This window comes from Antechinus flavipes, chromosome 2 (assembly GCF_016432865.1).
Source record: "Antechinus flavipes isolate AdamAnt ecotype Samford, QLD, Australia chromosome 2, AdamAnt_v2, whole genome shotgun sequence".
In the NCBI taxonomy this organism is placed as follows: Eukaryota; Metazoa; Chordata; class Mammalia; order Dasyuromorphia; family Dasyuridae; genus Antechinus; species Antechinus flavipes.
In genome coordinates this window covers 628,201,211-628,220,091 of record NC_067399.1, presented here as the reverse complement: position 1 = coordinate 628,220,091, position 18,881 = coordinate 628,201,211, and the positions used below count along the sequence as shown (strand labels likewise).

At 35.6% G+C, this 18,881-nt stretch overlaps 1 protein-coding gene across 3 annotated transcripts in view; it reads right to left on the bottom strand.

The window, feature by feature from the left end:
* Positions 1-4,810: 4,810 nt before the first annotated feature.
* RASGEF1A (RasGEF domain family member 1A) overlaps positions 4,811-18,881 on the bottom strand; it is a 342,873-nt gene continuing 328,802 nt past the window's right edge. For all 3 annotated transcript variants that reach the window (XM_051981999.1, XM_051982000.1, XM_051981998.1), the window contains exons 5-13: positions 18,327-18,548; positions 16,992-17,066; positions 15,489-15,581; positions 13,543-13,645; positions 13,164-13,243; positions 11,277-11,468; positions 8,596-8,719; positions 7,953-8,025; positions 4,811-6,871 (exon numbers count right to left, since the gene is read on the bottom strand). In XM_051981999.1, the coding sequence (XP_051837959.1) occupies positions 6,847-6,871; positions 7,953-8,025; positions 8,596-8,719; positions 11,277-11,468; positions 13,164-13,243; positions 13,543-13,645; positions 15,489-15,581; positions 16,992-17,066; positions 18,327-18,548 (987 nt within the window). In that variant the 3' untranslated portion in view covers positions 4,811-6,846. The remainder of the gene's footprint in view (positions 6,872-7,952; positions 8,026-8,595; positions 8,720-11,276; positions 11,469-13,163; positions 13,244-13,542; positions 13,646-15,488; positions 15,582-16,991; positions 17,067-18,326; positions 18,549-18,881) is intronic.

The following is an 18,881-nucleotide window of genomic DNA, read 5'->3' as shown; positions in this document are numbered from 1 at the left end:
GCAACAAAGCTATCACTCTTTGCAGATGATATGATGATATATTTACAGAATCTTAGACAATCAACTAAAAAACTATTACAAACAACTTCAGCAAAGTTGCAGGATATAAAATAAGTCCATATAAATCATTGGGATTTCTATATATTACCAATAAAGCCCTGCAGCAAAAGATAAAAAGAGAAATTCCATTTAAAATAGCTTCAGACAATATAAAATATTTAGAATTCTGTCTGTCAAGACAAAGTCAGGAACTATATGAACACAATTACAAAACACTCTTCATACAAATTGAAGTTAGATCTAAACAACTGGAAAAATATCAATTGCTCATGAGTAGACCAAACTAATATAATAAAAATGACAATTCTACATAATTTAATCTATTTATTCAGAGCTATACAAATACAAAGCCATACAAAAAATAATACCAAAATTTATCTGGAAGAACAAAAGGTTAAGAATAATAAGGAAATTAATGAAAAAAATGCAAAAGAAGGTGGCCTAACTGTATCAAACCTAAAACTATATTATAAAGTGACAGTCACCAAAACCATTTGGCAATGAAATAGAAAGAAATAGAGTAGTGGTTCAGTGGAATAGGTTAGGTACATGTGACACAATAGTCAATTACTATAGTAATCTAATGTTTGATAAATTCTAATACTCCAGCTTCTGGGATAAGAATTCACTGACACTAATTGCTAGAAAAATTAGAAAGTAGTATGGCAGAAACTAGGCACTGATAAGAGGATATGAACTATTTTCAAATGAAGAAATTAAAGGCATTTATAGTCAGATGAAAAACTGTTCTAAATTACTATTAGAGAAATACAAATTATTTTTTTATAATAACTTTTTATTGACAGAACGCATGCCAGGGTAATTTTTAACAACATTATCCCTTGCACTCACTTCTGTTCTGATTTTTCCCCTCCCTTCCTTCACCCCCTCCCCTAGATGGCAAGCAGTCCTATATATGTTAGATATGTTGCAGTATATCCTAGATACAATATATGTCTGCAGAACTGAACAGTTCTCTTGTTGCACAGGGAGAATTGGATTCAGAAGGTAAAAATAACCCGGGAAGAAAAACAAAAATGCAAATAGTTTACATTCATTTCCCAGTGTTCTTTCTTTGGGTGTAGCTGCTTCTGTCCATCATTGATCAATTGAAACTGAGTTAGGTCTCTTTGTCAAAGAAATCCACTTCCATCAGAAAACATCTTCATATAGTAACGTTGTTGAAGTATATAATGATCTCTTGGTTCTGCTCATTTTACTTAGCATCAGTTCATGTAAGTCTCTCCAAACCTCTCTGTATTCATCCTGCTAGTCATTTCTTACCGAACAATAATATTCCATAACGTTCATATACCACAATTTACCCAACCATTCTCCAATTGATGGGCATTCATTCAATTTCCAGTTTCTAGCCACTACAAACAGGGCTGCCACAAACATTTTGGTATATACAGGTCCCTTTCCCTTCTTTAGTAGAGAAATACAAATTAAAGACAACTCTGGGGTATCACTTAACACTTCTCAGATTGGCTAAGATAACCACAAAAGATAGTGATAAATATTGGAGGGATTTGGAAAAACTGGGACACTAAAGCTTTGTTGGTGAAGTTGTGAACTGATCCAATTATTGTGGATAGCAACTGGGAATTATGCCAAAAAAATCAGTAGTGGCAGTATTGGGTTTGTATCCCAAAGAGCTCATAAAAGATGGGAAAGCACCCACATGTGCAAAAATGTTTGTGGCAGTCTTTTTGTAGTGGAATTTGAGTGAATACCCATTAATTGGGGAATGGCTGAATAAGTTATGTATATGAATATAAGGGAATGTTATTGTTCTATAAGAAATGATGAGCAGATAGATTTCAAGAAAGCCTGGAAAGACTTATATGAACTGATGCTACGTTAAGTGAGAAGAACCAAAGGAACATTATGTAATCAAAACAATCACATGATGATCAACTGTAATGGATTTGGCTCTTTTCAACAATGAGGTGATTCACAGCAATTCTAATAGACTTGTGATGAAACTAGCATCTGCATCTAGAGAGATAATTATGGATATCAATTGTAGAACAAAGCATAGTATTTTCACTTTTGTTGTTGTTGTTTGTTTTCTTGCTTTTTTTCCCCTTTATTGTTTTTCTCTACTTTTGATCTGCTTTTTCTTGCATATCACGACAAATATGGAAATATATTTAGAAGAATTGTACATGTTTAACCTATGTTGGACACCTGGGTTGGTGTCTTGGGGAGGGGTGAAGAAGAGACAGAGGGAGAAAAATTTGGAACACAAGCTTTTGCAAAATTAACTGTTTAAAACTCTCATTGCATGTATTTGAAAACATAAAATAATATAATTATAAGAATAAAATTTAAAAATGAATGATGAGCAGGCTGATTCTGGAAAATCTAGGAAAATTGACATGAACTGATGCTGAATGAAGTGAACAGAACCAAGAGAACATTTTGCACAGTAAGAGCAACATTATGGGATGATAAACTAAGATAAAATAAGCTCTTCTAAGTAGTGTGATGATACAAAACAATTCCAATAGATTTGAGATGGAAAATGCCATTTGCATCCAAAAAGAAAATTATGGAGACTGAATGTGGATTAAATCATAGCATTTTCACCTTTTTTGGATGTTTGCTTTTTGCTTGCAGTGTTTTTTTCTTTTGGTCTTATTTTCTTGTACAACATGACAAATATGGAAAAACATTTAGAAAAATTGTACAAGTTTAATTTGTATCAGATTGCTTACTTGCTCTCATGTGGAAAGAGATGTTGGGGGAGGAAACAGTAAAACATTTGGAACACAAGATCTTACAGAAATGAATGTTGAACTACCAGAAGGCAAATGAAAATAACACTAAAGAACATCTAAAATCGGATGAATTGCAATAACAATTTTGTTTCTGGAGTACTGAACATGAAATACACTTCTTTCAGTAGAGAAGCAGAGGTGGGGACATTATGGATAAAGAATATTACATTTTTAGGTACAGTTGGTTTTTGTCCTTTGATAAATCCTTGTTTTTCTTTTTTTTTTTTTTACAAGTATTTGTGAAACTGTATGTATTCACAATCATTTTGGTCATGGTTAGTTTTGGTTCATAAAGACTTATAAACCATCTGTCATCTTCAGAATAGATTTCAAAAAGTGCAAGATTCTAAAATTTAAGAACTAATTCACCGATTTCCCAAATAATTTTAATAAAGGGAAATTGTTAAGGCTTATGTAATGTTTCAGGCACAGATAACATCATAATCCAAATGTTTCACGTCTTGTATTAGTAGTGCTGTGGATGCCATGGGTATACTATCCATACAGCTGAAAGTTTTTTTTTTTTTTTTTTTTTTGATGAGGTCAAATAAACATGGCAAAGAGCCTCTTACTCTTAGAATAAGTATTCTGATATGCTGGGGGTATGAGTATGTGACTTCAGGAGCTAGGTATAATGGAAATATTACTAGGTTTAAGTTGTAGCTTTGTTATTACTTGGGCAAATCCCATCATTTCTCTGGGCCTCACTTTTGCAAGTTGTAAGAGGAATGAGCTGAATTAATACTAGATGATCTCTGTTTCTTTTTAGCTTTGACATTCTATAATTGTATCATGCTTGAGTCCCTGGGACTTAGTAATTTTATGAGACACTTAGGTTTTGGTGGAGGAGGAATGGATGATCTTCCTATCCATGCAAAATTGTGGTTAGTTAATTCTTCAAACACTAGAGAGCTTGCTTAGAAGATGAAATTTAATCATATTCATTGTGAATTTATGAATACTCCACTTTTATTTGGTGTTTATCAGCAGTGCCCAGGTTATTGATTTACATGAGAACAAAGGAATCCTTTTATGGCTCTGATTTATAGTTTTTGAACATTCCACTTCCCTTAACTAGTCCAAGTGAATCCTAATAAATCCGTTTTGAAAGGCCTGGTATAGCACAGACCTCCACAGCTGTATAGTCTTTCTCAGGGACATAATTGATGTGAGAAGCCAATTGCTTGTGTTCTTGCTGTATTTTGCTGCAACTTAGATAGTTTGGAGGTTAGGAAAAGAAGGAAGAAGAACTGAGAAGATAGAGAATATTTGTTTTGTAAAGCTAACCCTAGAAGCTTGTGGAGATAGCCAGTTTTTGTTTCTATTTTTGTTTTGTTTTCTTAGTGTTTTTTAAAGTAGCTTTGAAAAGACCAACATGTGTTTAAGTTGCTAAGTGGAATTAGTGACTCCTGTTGGTTGCTATCTATTACTCTCAATCCAGAAGCTAAAGTATCTGTCTGAAGTACACAGACTTGTCACTTATAAACTCAGACTAAGTATAAGCTAAATAAAAAAAAAGAGAGAGAGAGAAGCTATTGTTTCTAGGGAAATGCAATATCATAAAGGAAATAAGACTGTTTTATCTAGCTATGTGACTTTGAGTAATCTACCTCTCTGGGTTTTGGTTTCAGCATCTGCCAAATGGAAATAAAAATGTGTCTTTCCTACCTCATATGACTGTTGTAAGGATTAACTGATAGGATGGATGTGGGCATACATTCATAAAAACCACATATGCAAAAGTAAAGTACCATTAATATTTTAGTTTCTCTTGTATTAAAGGTTAAGATTCATAATGGAACAGGGATTACATTAGGCATTTGTTTTATTTCTTCTCTCAAGGCTTCAGTGATGAGTCTAGGTTGTCTTCTTTAAAGGGTATTTAATAGATAATTCCCCAAATAATTCACTCATTCATTAAGAACATTCTATAGATATATAAGGAGAGGCCAAGGTCAGCATGGTTGAAACAACTTGTTTGTTTTTTTGTTTTGTTTTTTTTATTGATGCAAGCACACCCAGTCACACACAGAATATCCTGCTTTTATGGTACAGCTTTATACTCTGTAATTCATCTTAGAATAGCAAAACACCTTATGTAAGTAAGGGATGAATGGATTGAACTGGGAAAAGAAAGTAACAAATGGAGACACCAAGTCTATTTCAAGTATACACTAGAACTGATCGACCAGGGAAGTGCACATTTATGTGAAAGCTTTTTAATACTTGTACAGAAAGTGGTCTAAAATTGCATTTCAAATATATATATATATTTCTTAAATTTTAAGCATCCCTTTCTTTATCTCAAATACATAAACAAAGCTGATATACAATTTCTTTTATAGTGTTTGACAATATGTACGATCTAGAATGTCTCTGAAAAGTGCAAAACACTGTAATAATACAGTATAAATATTCTTACTCTACCACAGGGCTGAGAATTCTCTTCTTTAGCACAGGAATATAGCAGCAGATCACAAAAACAGTCACCTTCCCTCACCTCTCTCCAGGCTATTAAGCTAGCCCCATCTCCTACCACCTACTTCCATCTGAGCATCTGATTTCAAGGCATCTATTCAACATTTGTTCCTCTTTCTTTCAGTGCTATGGGAACAGAAAACAAACAAAATACATCTACCTAAGTTTTCTAGTTTTATTCTCTGGTGTAAATGAAAGCCTAGAAACAAAATCTATGAGGAAAGAAGATGTACTTGAAGTAAGGGTTTATAGGAAATCATGGAGTGAAATTGATACTTCCTCGTGATTGAAAAGAGTCAATGTATAGTTCTTTGAAGAAGATATGGGGGAAGTAATTTACTTCTATAATAAGGAATATAGAAAATATTTTCTAATGTTTGGCAGTTTTTACATGAATAGTTACATTTGTCAATGGTTTTTGCTAATATTCAGTTTTTCAGTGTCCTAATTAAATATCTATCTGAGAACAGTTGGAAGGAGGGAGTAATCATCTAGTATCATTGGCTGACCAAAGAACCTAATTTTCACTTTGTACTGGGGTTCAAACAGTGGCTTGAAATGCCACAGTATTCTGGTACTTTTTTCTCTATTGCTACAACTTTAATAATTTACATCTGTTTTGCATCTACCTCCCTTGCCTTATTTTAGATTTACTCTTTCCCCTTCCCCTTTTCTCTGAAAGGCTCCTAGGAACAATTTGCCAGACATATCATTAGAGAAAATTCTGTATCTAAGTGTGTAGTTTGTAGATTACATAAAAACTTGTTTCCCCCTCCCAATAACTCCCTAATAAAGGAAATGAAAATGTAAACTATTGACGGCCCAAACTCTTCTCCAGAAGCATTCAGACATAAAACTCCTCATAGCTTTAGCAGTTATCCCATTCTTCCAATAAGTCCAGAAAAAATGGAATGCTGCTCTTTTGCTATTATAGGTAGGTATTCTCTAGTCCATGTGCCATAATATCTCCCCAAATATTTACAAAGATGTAGCTGCTTTCTGGGTCTCCATCCCTCCTGATTTGAATTTGCTTACTTCCAGCTTGAAAGGAATAGGTACACTAGACAATTTCAGTACCTTATAAGGCACTAGTCCCCGACTTTAGAGAGACACTGCTGTAGAGACTGTCTGATAGGGCACTGAACCTGTGCAGTGTTCAGGTTGTATTTGGTTGGGTTTTAAATTTTTTTTCTTAAGATGGAAGTAATCAAACATGGAAAATAAAAATCTACATTTTATTAGATTAAGACATTACCATGGATACTCTCTCCCATGATAATCCCCCCTGTCCCCAAACAGGGCCCTGCCCTGATATTTAAAATAAACAAAAACCTTCATTTTTTAGGTGCCTTAAGGTTGATGCACGAAATATTTACCCTTTTTTTTTTTTCACAAAAGGTATATACAAAACAGGCCCCAACCAGTGAGGTCTTGTTCTTCTCAACCCCTGTCATTCAGGATAAAAACTTGGTTCATTCATGTGCTTTTTTTTCTCCACTTCTATATGCTGCACCCTGAAATTTCAGGCTCTGTTAAGGAGAGTTGTCCTAAATTTGGAGAAAAAGAAAAAATGTATTATACAGATGATAAAAGTATCCATTTTCCATTATTTACAACTTAAATGTAAGATGTAAGAAAAAACAGTATTGTGTCCTTGCATAAGGTTGGGTGGAATATATCAGAAATAAGGACATGTCCAAGAAAAGTGGTAGATCTATAACAGATTACATATTAAGGAGAAGGTTATATTTCTATCATTTGATGATCATGTAGTCAGGGAAGACAATACTCACTCCCTATAACAATTCCTAGGTGCCTTTATCAGAATCCTAAGATAGATAGACCAGAGGGCTGACTATAGGATGCTTAAAGTCATCATAGAATCTCAGAGATGCAGATGACCCAAGAAGGTACTGTGGTCCCTGTCATATCTGAACAAGAATTCCCTCTACACAGAAGTGTCCGTCTAGCTTTTGCTTGAATACCTCCAAGGATATGGAATGGTTCAAATTAGTAGGAAGTTTTGCATATGAATGGTTGCACCTGTTAATGGTTTTTAAAAGCTTCTATATTTGCTCATTTTTCCATTTTCTATGAGGCCTAAAATTGCTTTTTTGTTATTTCCATTCATTGCTTCTACTTCTGACATCTGGGACCAGACAGCACAAATGTGCCTCTCTTCTAAGTGATGGCCCTTCAGAGACAGAAACATCTTTCATGATTCTCTGCCAGAATCTTTTTTCAATGCTAAATATCAATGAAACCTCATATGGTCCTTGCCTTGACTATTCTGACTGTCTTTTGGTAGATATTAAAGCTTCTCAGTATTCTTTTTTTTAATGGTATATCCATAACTGAACACAATACTCCAGATGAACATAATTCCCTCTTAATGTGATATAAAAGTACAGTAGTGTTTTTGCTTGCCATCTTATACTTTGGAGTCATTTTCTTTCTTTCTTTTTTTGCTGAGGCAATTGGGGTTAAGCGACTTGCCCAGGGTCAGAAAGCTGTTAAGTGTCTGAGACCACATTTGAATTCAGGTCCTCCTGACTTTAGGGCTGGTGCTCTATCCATGCTCCCCCTAACTACCCCCTTGAGTCATTTTCTTAAGTAAATTGTGCATACCTGAGTGTCTTCCAGCTGTCTTTTTCCATATGATTTTCTGGACCTTCACTTTCAAAGGATGCCACAAAGAGAGCTGAAAAAGGGACACTCATTAGAATTAGATGTTCAAGTATTTTCCACCAAGCTTACTTGTATTCTCTAGTTCCCACTCAAACAAGGCCATGAAGCCCTATCCCTATTGTCTTCTATGGCAGGGGAGAAAGTAAAAGGTATGAGGAGAATTCAGAACTGAGAGTTTAAATTAAAAACTTTATAAGATAATTGTATAAATATGTGTGCGTATGGATTTAACATATATTTCTACCATGTTTAACATATATTGGACTACTTGTCATCTAGGGGAGAGGGTGGGGGAAGGGGGAGAAAAATTGGAACACAAGGTTTTGCAAGGTGAATATTGAAGAATTATCCATGCATATGTTTTGAAAAACATTAACAAAGAAAAAAATAAATTAAAATGCTTTACAACTAGACTTGAAATATGAGTTATTCAGAGGGTAGGTGGGAATTATTTCAATAGGCTATATTACACATAGGATAGGATTCTCTGAAGAGCCATTCTACCCCAAGCTATTCAAATGGCAACCCTATATAACATCCCTTCCTATACGGGTGGGATTTGATATAGATGAAAAGATCTTACCTTCTTCACTGTAAATAGGTGCTGTGAGTAAGTAACTCTGGATCTTCTTATCTTTCTCAAAAGGACATTCCACTTGTTTCCATGTCATAAAGTCATGAATTTGTCTGGAAATCTCCCAAAATTTCTACAAAAGCCAAGAATAACTAAGTCAATAAACATTGATTAAAAACAAAAAAAAATAAGTGATTAAGTGTGCAGCAAAGTATTCTCAAATAAGAGTCTAGTATGGCTTCTGTTTAGGGACCCACTACTAATTTGCTGTGTGGTCTATGGGAAAGTTATTTAACAATTGAGTCTTTCTTTATCAAAAAAATAATGATGACAGACTCTGTATATCATATGAAGATTTTGTTGTTAGGATCAGGTGAAATAATATAAAAGCATAGACTTTTCTATACATATGATTGCCTTTTCCTTTTGTGTTGTCTCTCTTTCCATACTGTTTATCCCTGAATAGGCCTTGACAAATATGAGGAGCTTGAGCTGGTTCCTAAGAGATATAGCTGTGTACATGACCAGAAGTGGTTAAGTCAAAAAAATGAACACTGGTAGGCACTTATCCACAAATAGCTGATAGTTTACAGCAATTTTCTGATTTTTGTGGTTTTCTGATTCTTAGAGGGAATCTGGAGCTCTAATTCCTGTCCTGTTCTGTGGTGTCAAGGAAACGAACTATTTGGATATAAATTTCAGTCCTGAATTATGTTCCTGGGAAAAGCATAACATCCTGGATCTTCATCTATAAAAAAATCTCTCTCTCTCTCTCTCTCTCTCTCTCTCTCTCTCTCTCTCATAGTGGTGGTAGATGAGACTCTCAATACTAGCTTGACATTTAAAATACTTCTCTTTGTTCTCACTCCAACTTACTCTCCCCTTGCCTAATCTCTGTACATATTCTCACCTCTCTATCTGTTTCCTTCTCGAAGAATTCCCTTCCACTCTTCTCCACATTTCCAAACCTTGTTTAATCTTCAGGACCTAAATTGAATCCAATCTACTCCACAAAACTTTCCCTGACTACTCAAGCCCATATTGTTTTTCCTACTGCAACCTGGAATGGATTTATATCTGTTCATTTAAATCCTTAGGAAAGATGTTCTCAGACCAGATTTCTTGCCTATGTTTGTGTTTCACTTTTTATCTGCGTCAAACTCTGGATGGGACTCAGTCATATATTTCTAAATCCTTTAAAGTTTTATGCACAGTATTATTTTTTAAGACGCAATTGGAATTAAGTGATTTGTCCAGGGTCAAGTTTGAGGCCAGATTTGAACTTAGATATTCTTGATTTAAGTAATCCACTATGTCTCTTAGCAATCCCCACATTATGTTGTTGATATTATTGCTGTTCAGTCATTTCACTCATGTCTGACTTTACATGATCCCATCTGGGATTTTCTGGGCAAAGATACTAGAATGGTTTGCCATTTTTCTCCAGCTTATTTTGCAGATGAAGAAATTGAGGCAAACAGCATTAAGTGATGTGTCCAGAGTCACACAGCTAGGAAGTGTCTAAAATCAGATTAAAACTCAGATGAATTTTCTTGACTTAATGCTCTATCCACTGTACCATCCCACTGCCCTGGCAAGGATAGGAATGAATTCTTTCTGGAACTACCTTACTACCTACTTTATCTTCCTCTACTTTTTCCTCTTGTCCTTCCAGGCCCATGTACCAATTAATGGTAATAGAGCCATAGCATCATGGATTGAGGACTGGGTTTTTTAAAAACTAGCTTTAAATCCAGCATGTGACATGTATTGACTGTGATTCTGAAAAAGTCACAACTTCTCTGAGCCTGTTTTCTTATTTATAAAATGGGAGAAATTACAGCATCTCCCTCAAAGATTGTCTATATGGATCAAATGACATGATGAAAATCTTAAATTGCTATATAAATGTGAGCTATCATCATTGCCGTCATTATCATTATTTTGCTTAAAGACTTAGAAGCTATGTGGTACAGTAGATACAGTGCCAACCTTGTTTTAGATCCTTCCTTCCTGCACGATCCTGAGCAAATTATTTAACCTCAATCGGAAAGAGTTGGACTTGTTGGTTTCTAAGGTCTTTTCCAGTGTTAAATCTTTCATCCTCTAATCCTAAAAGGACCCTAGAGAATATACATTCTAACTCTCACTTGTCAGATCAGAAAATTGACTTAATAGATTAGACTTTTAAGAGGTACAAATAATGAGTCGCAGTGAATTCATGTCCAGGTCTTCTGGGTTTAAATTTAGTTGTATTTCTACTATGTCACTTTGACATTCATTCACTTTTTTTCTATCTTTGGTCACAAAATCGACTCATTCATCTTTCCTTTCCCAACCCCAAATTCCTTCCACTTTTCTCTCTGTCAAATATTATTCCTTGAGCACACATCTTATTTTACATAATCTCTAAGATTTGTCTAGCCAACAATGATTTTGCCCTTCTTGAAATGCTCAGATTATACTTAGGTTTAATGACATCTATCCTAGGGCTTGATTATTTCTTCCAGTGTTCACTTATTATCTATCCAGCATTCTGATTGGTGCTTTCAGTCTCCTTACAGCATTATAGAAGTGATTCATGTTGAGTAAAGACTGTTCGAAATAACCTCTACAATACCTCACAACTTTATTTTATTCCCTTTATTACACAGTGTGAATATTTCTTACTGAAAACTCCCTGGGCTCACCTTGAAGTTTATTTGACCATTTGGCAGGCGATTAGTGTGTATTTTGTGCAGGAAGTAGATGTCCTTGATGAAGAGATTGAAAACTGGGATGACTATCTTCTCCCTGCTGCTATTGGCAGTCTGGGACCTCTGGGCAGCCCCTTGCAGAGCAGTTCGATAGTTGCAGAAGTTGCTGGATGGGTCCATGTGGTGCTGCAAGTGGGAAGGAAAGGACATGAACCAAAAGTCCTTCTCTGAGTCTTTCAAGTTCTATACCTCAAGGTTTTCCTTCTTCCATGTCTTCATGGCTGAACACTTGATTCCTCTTTCTCTTAACTAGACAAGACTGGCTTATGGAAATTTTCTCTAGTCTGTTATCTGGGGGAAGAAAACTAACCTTGATCTGATCTCAGATCCTGCCACTAGAGGGCAGTCTTTCATTGTGAATCATAGGGAAGGAAATGAAAACTCATAGTGAATTCTGAGAAAAAACAGGGGAAAAAAGAAAAAAAAAGGGAAAGAAAGAAAGGAAAGAAAGAAAAAAAGAAAGAAAGGAAAGAAAGAAAGAAAGAAAAAAAGAAAGAAAGAAAGGAAGGAAGAAAGAAAGAAAGGAAGGAAGGAAGGAAGGAAGGAAGGAAGGAAGGAAGGAAGGAAGGAAGAAAAAAAGAAAGGAAGAAAGGAAGGAAGGAAGAAAGAAAGAAAGAAAGAAAGAAAGAAAGAAAGAAAGAAAGGAAGGAAGGAAGAAAGAAAGAAGAAAGAAAGAAAGAAAGAAAGAGAAAGAAAGAAAGAAAGAAAGAAAGAAAGAAAGAAAGAAAGGAAGGAAGAAAGGAGAAAGAAAGAAAGAAAAAAAGAAAGAAAGAAAGAAAGAAGAAAGAAAGAAAGAAAGAAAGAAAGAAAGAAAGAAAGAAAGAAAGAAAGAAAGAAAAAAGAAAGAAAGAAAGGAAGGAAGAAAGAAAGGAAGGAAAGAGGGAAGAAAGGAAGGAAGGAAGAGAGAGAGAAAAAAGAATAAATTTCTGAGTACACTGAGGATGGGGATTTCCTTGTACAAAGTCAAAGCAGTTGCTAGGGAGATATAGATACAAAACTGGCTTGGCAAATGATGAAGTAGATAAAAAACCTTCAGAAATAGACTCCCCACTTCATCATCTATCTTGTTTAATTTCTTCCCCTAGATCCTAGGGATAACAAAATACTCTTATGAGCTCTCCTGTCAGCCCATTGTCATCAACACTTGTCCTCAAATTCTTCCTTTACAGCAGATTGTTAATACTGATGTCATCATCAAGTGTTACCCTCCAATGCTATTTATACATTACAAATGATCAAAAGGAATGAAGTAGTAATGATGGAATTTTCAGCATTATCCATTTAATAGAAGAGGCCTGGGGATAGAAGGTGAGGTAATTTTTAGCTCTCTATGTATTCTTCGTTTTATCCTAAAAACATAGAAGATGCCTATGAATGCTTCTTTTAGGCTAAGTTATCAAAACTCCAAAGTCAGCGTATATGGAGAGATCCTGTGAGGATTTGCCGTAGGGAAACCCATAATAGCTTGCTTTCTTGATGGCTGGTTCAGGATTCATCCTATTTTAGAACTCAGCTTCTTAAACTGTAGTTCACAACCCCATATGGAATCTCATAGTTGAATGTAGGTCACAAAATTATGATTTATCAGTAAATGTTTGATTTGTATAACTATTTTATATATTAAATATTATATTTATATTTATATTTAATATTTATATATTAAACCGTATACCTGGGGTCATGTGAAAATTTCTTGGATGAAAAGGAATTGAGAGTGGAAAAAGTTTAAGAAGCCATGTTCCAAAAGACCATAGTTGCCCTTCTTTTACAAATTACTATTAGCTCTTTCTTAGGCACTATGCTCAGCAACTCATCACATACCTCCAGAACATCAAATTTAGCAGTCTTGACTTTGGACCATGTTTTCTTTAGTCTTGCCACTGGACTCAGGTTCATACCAGCTGCAAAAAGGAGAAAAGTACCAGGGGATCAGTACAAAGGACAGTTTTCCAATGAAAATGCCAATATAGTCTATGAAAGGAGAGGTGCTTTAATTCAGACCGTTTAAGTGGGAGAGAGGGAATACTGATAAAGAAAATCCCCCCAGAACTGGGGGAAATGAAGAGCTTCCAGCTTAGCTCAAAAGTTAATGCAACCTAGCCTCCCAGGAAGTCTTGGACTGGGACTGAAATGAAAGGATGAGAGATTTTAAGTGTTGCCAGAAGGTGGCAGGATATGGTGGGGAAGGCTGTGTACTCACAGATAATGGCCATCATGGAATTAAAATTCCCAATATTGAAACACTCTCTTGCCACATCAATGAAGAATTCCACCATTCTTGTTCTTTGCTTTTTCTTTACCACCTGAAGGAAAGAAAGAGTTTCCAGCTAAGTCTTTCAGAAGGCCAGTACATTCAAACTACAGCTGCTACAACTTCTGTTCTGTGACACATAGAGAGAATATTGTAATTAATCTTTATTTTCTCTCCCTGAGATGTCTCTATGGAGACTGATTAGAGGAATTAGAAGAATATGAAGTTCATTTGTTTTTCTAATATATTTTTCTAATATATTTATTATATTGGTTCAAATATAGGTCATCCCCTCACTCCCACCCCCACCCCCACCCCCACCAAATGTACTGGAAAAACCTGAATGTGGTTTATTAAGGCTATTGAGCAAATGGCATTTTTTCCCATTCAAAGATCTCATTTTAAGACTAATAAACCAATTCTAGATTGTAAAAAAATGTAATACCTAGATACTATATGTAAGATCTAAGCATATATTCATAGTTCCAGAGGTAAATAAGATTAGATAGATTCACTGAAGTTTCTTCAAAGTGGGGAAGAAGGGATCATTTTAATACAACTAGCTAGGTCCTCAACAATCATGGTCCAAACAGTATTCTCGAAGGAGCAGGCTCAAGGCCAGAGAGGAAACAGGGAGGGTCAGTTTGGATTTATTTTTCCAGGGATGGGGTGTTCCCCAGGCAGCCCTCCCCATCCAATTGTAAAATAATCCATCTGGCTGCAGGAAAGTGTCAGCAATTTCCCGCCCACACCAAAGGTTAACTCCTAGGAGGGGTTCTTGGCATCCTGGAACTAGAAGCTACTGTCACTGCTGCACATGCCCACCTTTGTCTTCTGGCACCAAACCAGTATAAGGCCTGTGCAAGATAAACACATTAGCCCCTGTGTGCTGATTCAGGTCCATTTTATCCTGCTCATTTCTAGTGATGAGATTTTGGACTGACACACACTCATTAAGCATCCACTGAGTGACCAAAACTGGACTAAGGCCATGGGAGAGAAGAAAAGTATAATAACACAATCTCTTTCTTTAACCGATTTATCAGAGAAATAAAACTCATACACCACACAAAGCAGTGCCAGATTGCATGCCTTAAAAGTGCCCAGAGTGGGAAGGAATCAGGTTCCCCAAATCTTTATTTTTCTTTTTTTGGTCAGGCAATTGGGGCTGTTACTTGTCCAGGATCACACAATTAGAAAATGTTAAGTGTCTGAGATTGGATTTGAACTCAGGTCCTCCTGGTTCCAGGACAGGTATTCTCTCTACTGTGCTATCTAGCTGCCCTTGGTCCCTAAATTCTTTTTTAAAAGGGGGGGAAACAAAAGGGAATAATAATGACAATAACAACTTGTACTATGTAGTGCTTACTACATGCCAGTCACTGTGTTAAGCATTTTACAAATATTATCTCAATTGATCTTCGAAACAACCTTAGGAGATAAGTACTATTATCATTCCTATTTTACAGTTGAGAAAACTGAGGCAAAAGGGGTTAAGTCACATGTCCAAACTCACACAACTAGTTATTATCTAAGGTCTGCTTTCTTCTGCCACATAGCTATACTATGGTAGACTGAAAAGGCAGAAATTAATGTGGGTGTTTTACTCAGGAAACTTCTGGAGAAATGTGAAAGTTGAAAACGAGTTGTGTCTTAAGATAAATAGTATTTTGACAAGTAGGGAGAACATTTCTATCTTGTGTATATGAAAGGTTTATGTTTTATTTATTTTGTTGCTATATAATTTATTATATTATTATTATATATAATATATATTATATTTATTATGTAGTGAGATGGGGGATAATCTACTTCTGGGACAGGGTGATATATGTCATAGCATATGGAAAATCACTCTTGTTCAGAACACAGATCTGACAGGAATAACTATTTACCCTGCAAATCTCTGTGGCCACCAGCATGCTCAGGCAGTTGAACCAATTATCATAGGCCTCTAGAGTATAAGTCTTGGTGACATCCCCTCGGCACTGAAAGATAAGAGATCAGAAATCAGTCCTAGGTCTTGAGAAAGGAATTCAGAACTCTTTCATTTTATCACAAGATATAATTCGTCTGGCCTTACCCAGGGAGAGTGGCAAGTTTCATATGAGGGCAAAGGGCCTTTTGGGGGAAAAAAATGGGTTAGAGTTGGGAAGGATAGAGAAAAGATATCTGTGGTTAAGGAGGAGATCTTTCCCTCACATTTCCATGAATCTCTGTTTCCTTTGGAAAGAACTATAGTAACATTTTCACTTCTTTCTTGTTGTTTGCTCAAATTTTATTTTCTTTCTCATTTTTTTCCTTTTTGATATGATTTTTCTTGTGCAGCAAGATAATTGTATAAATATGTATGGCTATATTCGATTTATATATATATATATAAAATATATATAATATATATATATATATATTATCATGTTTAACATATATTGGATTACTTGTCATCCAGGGGAGAAAGTAGGGGAAAAGGGTGGGGGGATTGGAATGTAAGGTTTTTCAAAGGTCAGTGTTGAAAAATTATCCTTGCATGTGTTTTGAAAACAAAAAGCTTCAATAAAAATAAAACAAAAAAGGAAAGAACTGTAGGATTTGTTGTTCTTGTATAGCATGATATAGTCCCTCCCTTTCCTAAGTAGGCCCAGTCACCTTTACCCCAGGCAACTATCCTTTCGTTCTCCAATTCTGACATCAAACAAGATTCCAACACTGTACTGATTCTTTCAGACCCAGCTAACAAATTGACTGGATGTCAATGAATGGTGGAGTAAGCCTGAAGTGTTTTTAAAGGAGGAAAAAGGCATACCCATTAAATTAAGGAATTAGCCCTCCCTTCATCCATTTCTATCCTACCAGGTATGACCCATTTCTATTTCTTGGTCTTGGCTTGATGTCTTTTATGGGGCCTAGTAATGTTACCAAAAGAAAGATATAATTCATAATACCAACCAATGTCAGAGATCAAACCTATTGAAAACCTATTAATGAGCAGGGAAAAATATATTTGACTTTTCATATTTAATTTTTGGGTTTAAGCAAAAGCATTTTTGTGTAATCCTTAACATATGCATATTATTTAAAGCACAAAGGAGATTGAGAGATCTTTTTTATTCAAAGAGAGAAACCAATCTTTTCTGTACTCTAGCTTCCAAAGTCCATGTCTCAAGCTGAAAAAATTCCTTCTGTGTCAAAAATTGTGTCATTTTGAGCAGGCCTGGGATGGGGAAAGTATATCTCCAAGCTTGGTTTTAAACAGTCTTTGCACGGTGTAAGAATAGAACCTTCTCTTGAGGATCTGAAGGACAAATTCTGTGTAACTCAGTGCCCAGTTCCTGCATAGGTCTACAAAAAGCAGGAAGATGATCCCCAAATTATACACCTTGGTTAAAAAAAAGACCCACCTTATGATTATCTAGAGAGTCCATGTGGCTGACTATCTGCATCAGATCCTCAGGATAAATGTTGCTGACTCTCTCCTGGAATAGAAATGGAGAAAAAAGGAGATTAGGACATATGACATGACAGAGAGAGAGAGAGAGAGAGAGAGAGAGAGAGAGAGAGAGAGAGAGAGAGAGAGAGAGAGAGAGAGAGAGAATAAAATCTAAATCTGAATAACTAAATGTATAATGTTCAAATGATGGGAAATAAAAATTCCAATGTACTCTGTACTACTAAGATCATATCCTGGGGATATTGCATTCAGATTTGGGCACCAGTCCTGATATTTTCAAAGGGACCAGGCTAGGAAATAATCTGTAAGTTAGGAGAAATGATTGAGGGAAGAATTAAGGATACATATTGTCTTCAAAGGCCTATAATTTGAAAGAATGATTGAAATTATTTTGAGGTTGTTAGAGAGGGAAAATTAGGAACAAATAGTAGAAAAGAAGATTTCTCAGTAAAAGGAAGAATTTTCTAACAATTGGAGGCACCCAAACATGGATGGACTATCTCATTAAAGAGCTCTCCATCACTGAAAATGTTTTAAGTAGATGGATGGGCATCTATCAGGGTTGTTGTGAAGATGATTCACATGATTCCTGAGGTCTTTCTGAATCTGTTATACAGGGATATTTAGAAAAATTCATAATTCCAGGAACCCACTCCTTCCTTATTCTGTGGCCTGATATTCTTGGGCCAGCCAGTTCTGAAATTCTCCAAATCCTAGTGAAGTCCTTGACCCTTAAGAACCTTGCATTTAACTTATTCTCCATGTGAGGTTCAGAGTCCTTAAGCTTTTTTTCCCTCTCTTGTTAGGGCCAATTCTTCAGAGGTAAAGCTTTATTGTTTCCTAAATTAAATCTCAACATAAAGCCCAGAAGCCACAGAAATGAATTTATCCATTTTTTGTTGAAATCCTTTAACATTGCATGGAGCTGTTTGGGAATAGGCTATGTGGGGCATCATCTTTACTTAACTTTTTCTTCAGGCGGCCTATTTTTCTGGTTCAACTCTGTTGATTTTAATGATCTTTTCAGGCATTAGAAACACTAAATGTTGTATATATGTTTTATGTTTTATATATATATATATATATATGTATGTATATATACAGAGAGATGGATGACAGAGATGGAAGTTGATATACAGATAGACATAGATGTGAATGAATTTAATCTAGAACTTCATCCTCAAAACTTTTTTATACAAACTTTTTGGGAGCTGGAGGGGGACTATAACCTTGAAGTTATAAGCTGATGAGAGGGTTGTGGATGAAGAGAAGGCAAAACACTGACCAGTTCTACATGGGTGAGCTGCTGGGCCAGAATGAGTGGGTCACAACACACATTTAGGATATCCTTCTGAGCTGCCTGGGGCTTTGACTTCAGAATAGTCCCTTTGTCTGTTACAGGCTGGCGGAACTTCTCCCTTATCTCCTGGAACTGGTTCCTGGTAGTAAGGGACAGGATGAGATTCTGGGTCATCTGAGTGATTGTTGTCTTCACTGTTCCATTCTCCTAAGAGGAAAGGGAGAACAAATCTATTAAACAAACCATGAGAACTCTTTGGTAGATAGAGATTATAGTAGATAAGATATTGGTGTGACAACATTGCCTCCTATCTGAAGAATATTTGTGATCAAATCTTTTGTTATTACACATTTATTAGTGAAGGAGGGAAGGTTGTTCCAGATAGCTTGGAAATCTCTCTCTAATTCCTCCCACCCCGCTTTTTCCTACTCCCTAATGTTGCCACCTTCACCAAGGCTCTCATCACCTTTGGATTTCTAAAACAGCTTTCAAATTGATTTTTTTCCTTCTTTCCTTTACTAATTTATTCTGAATAAGACA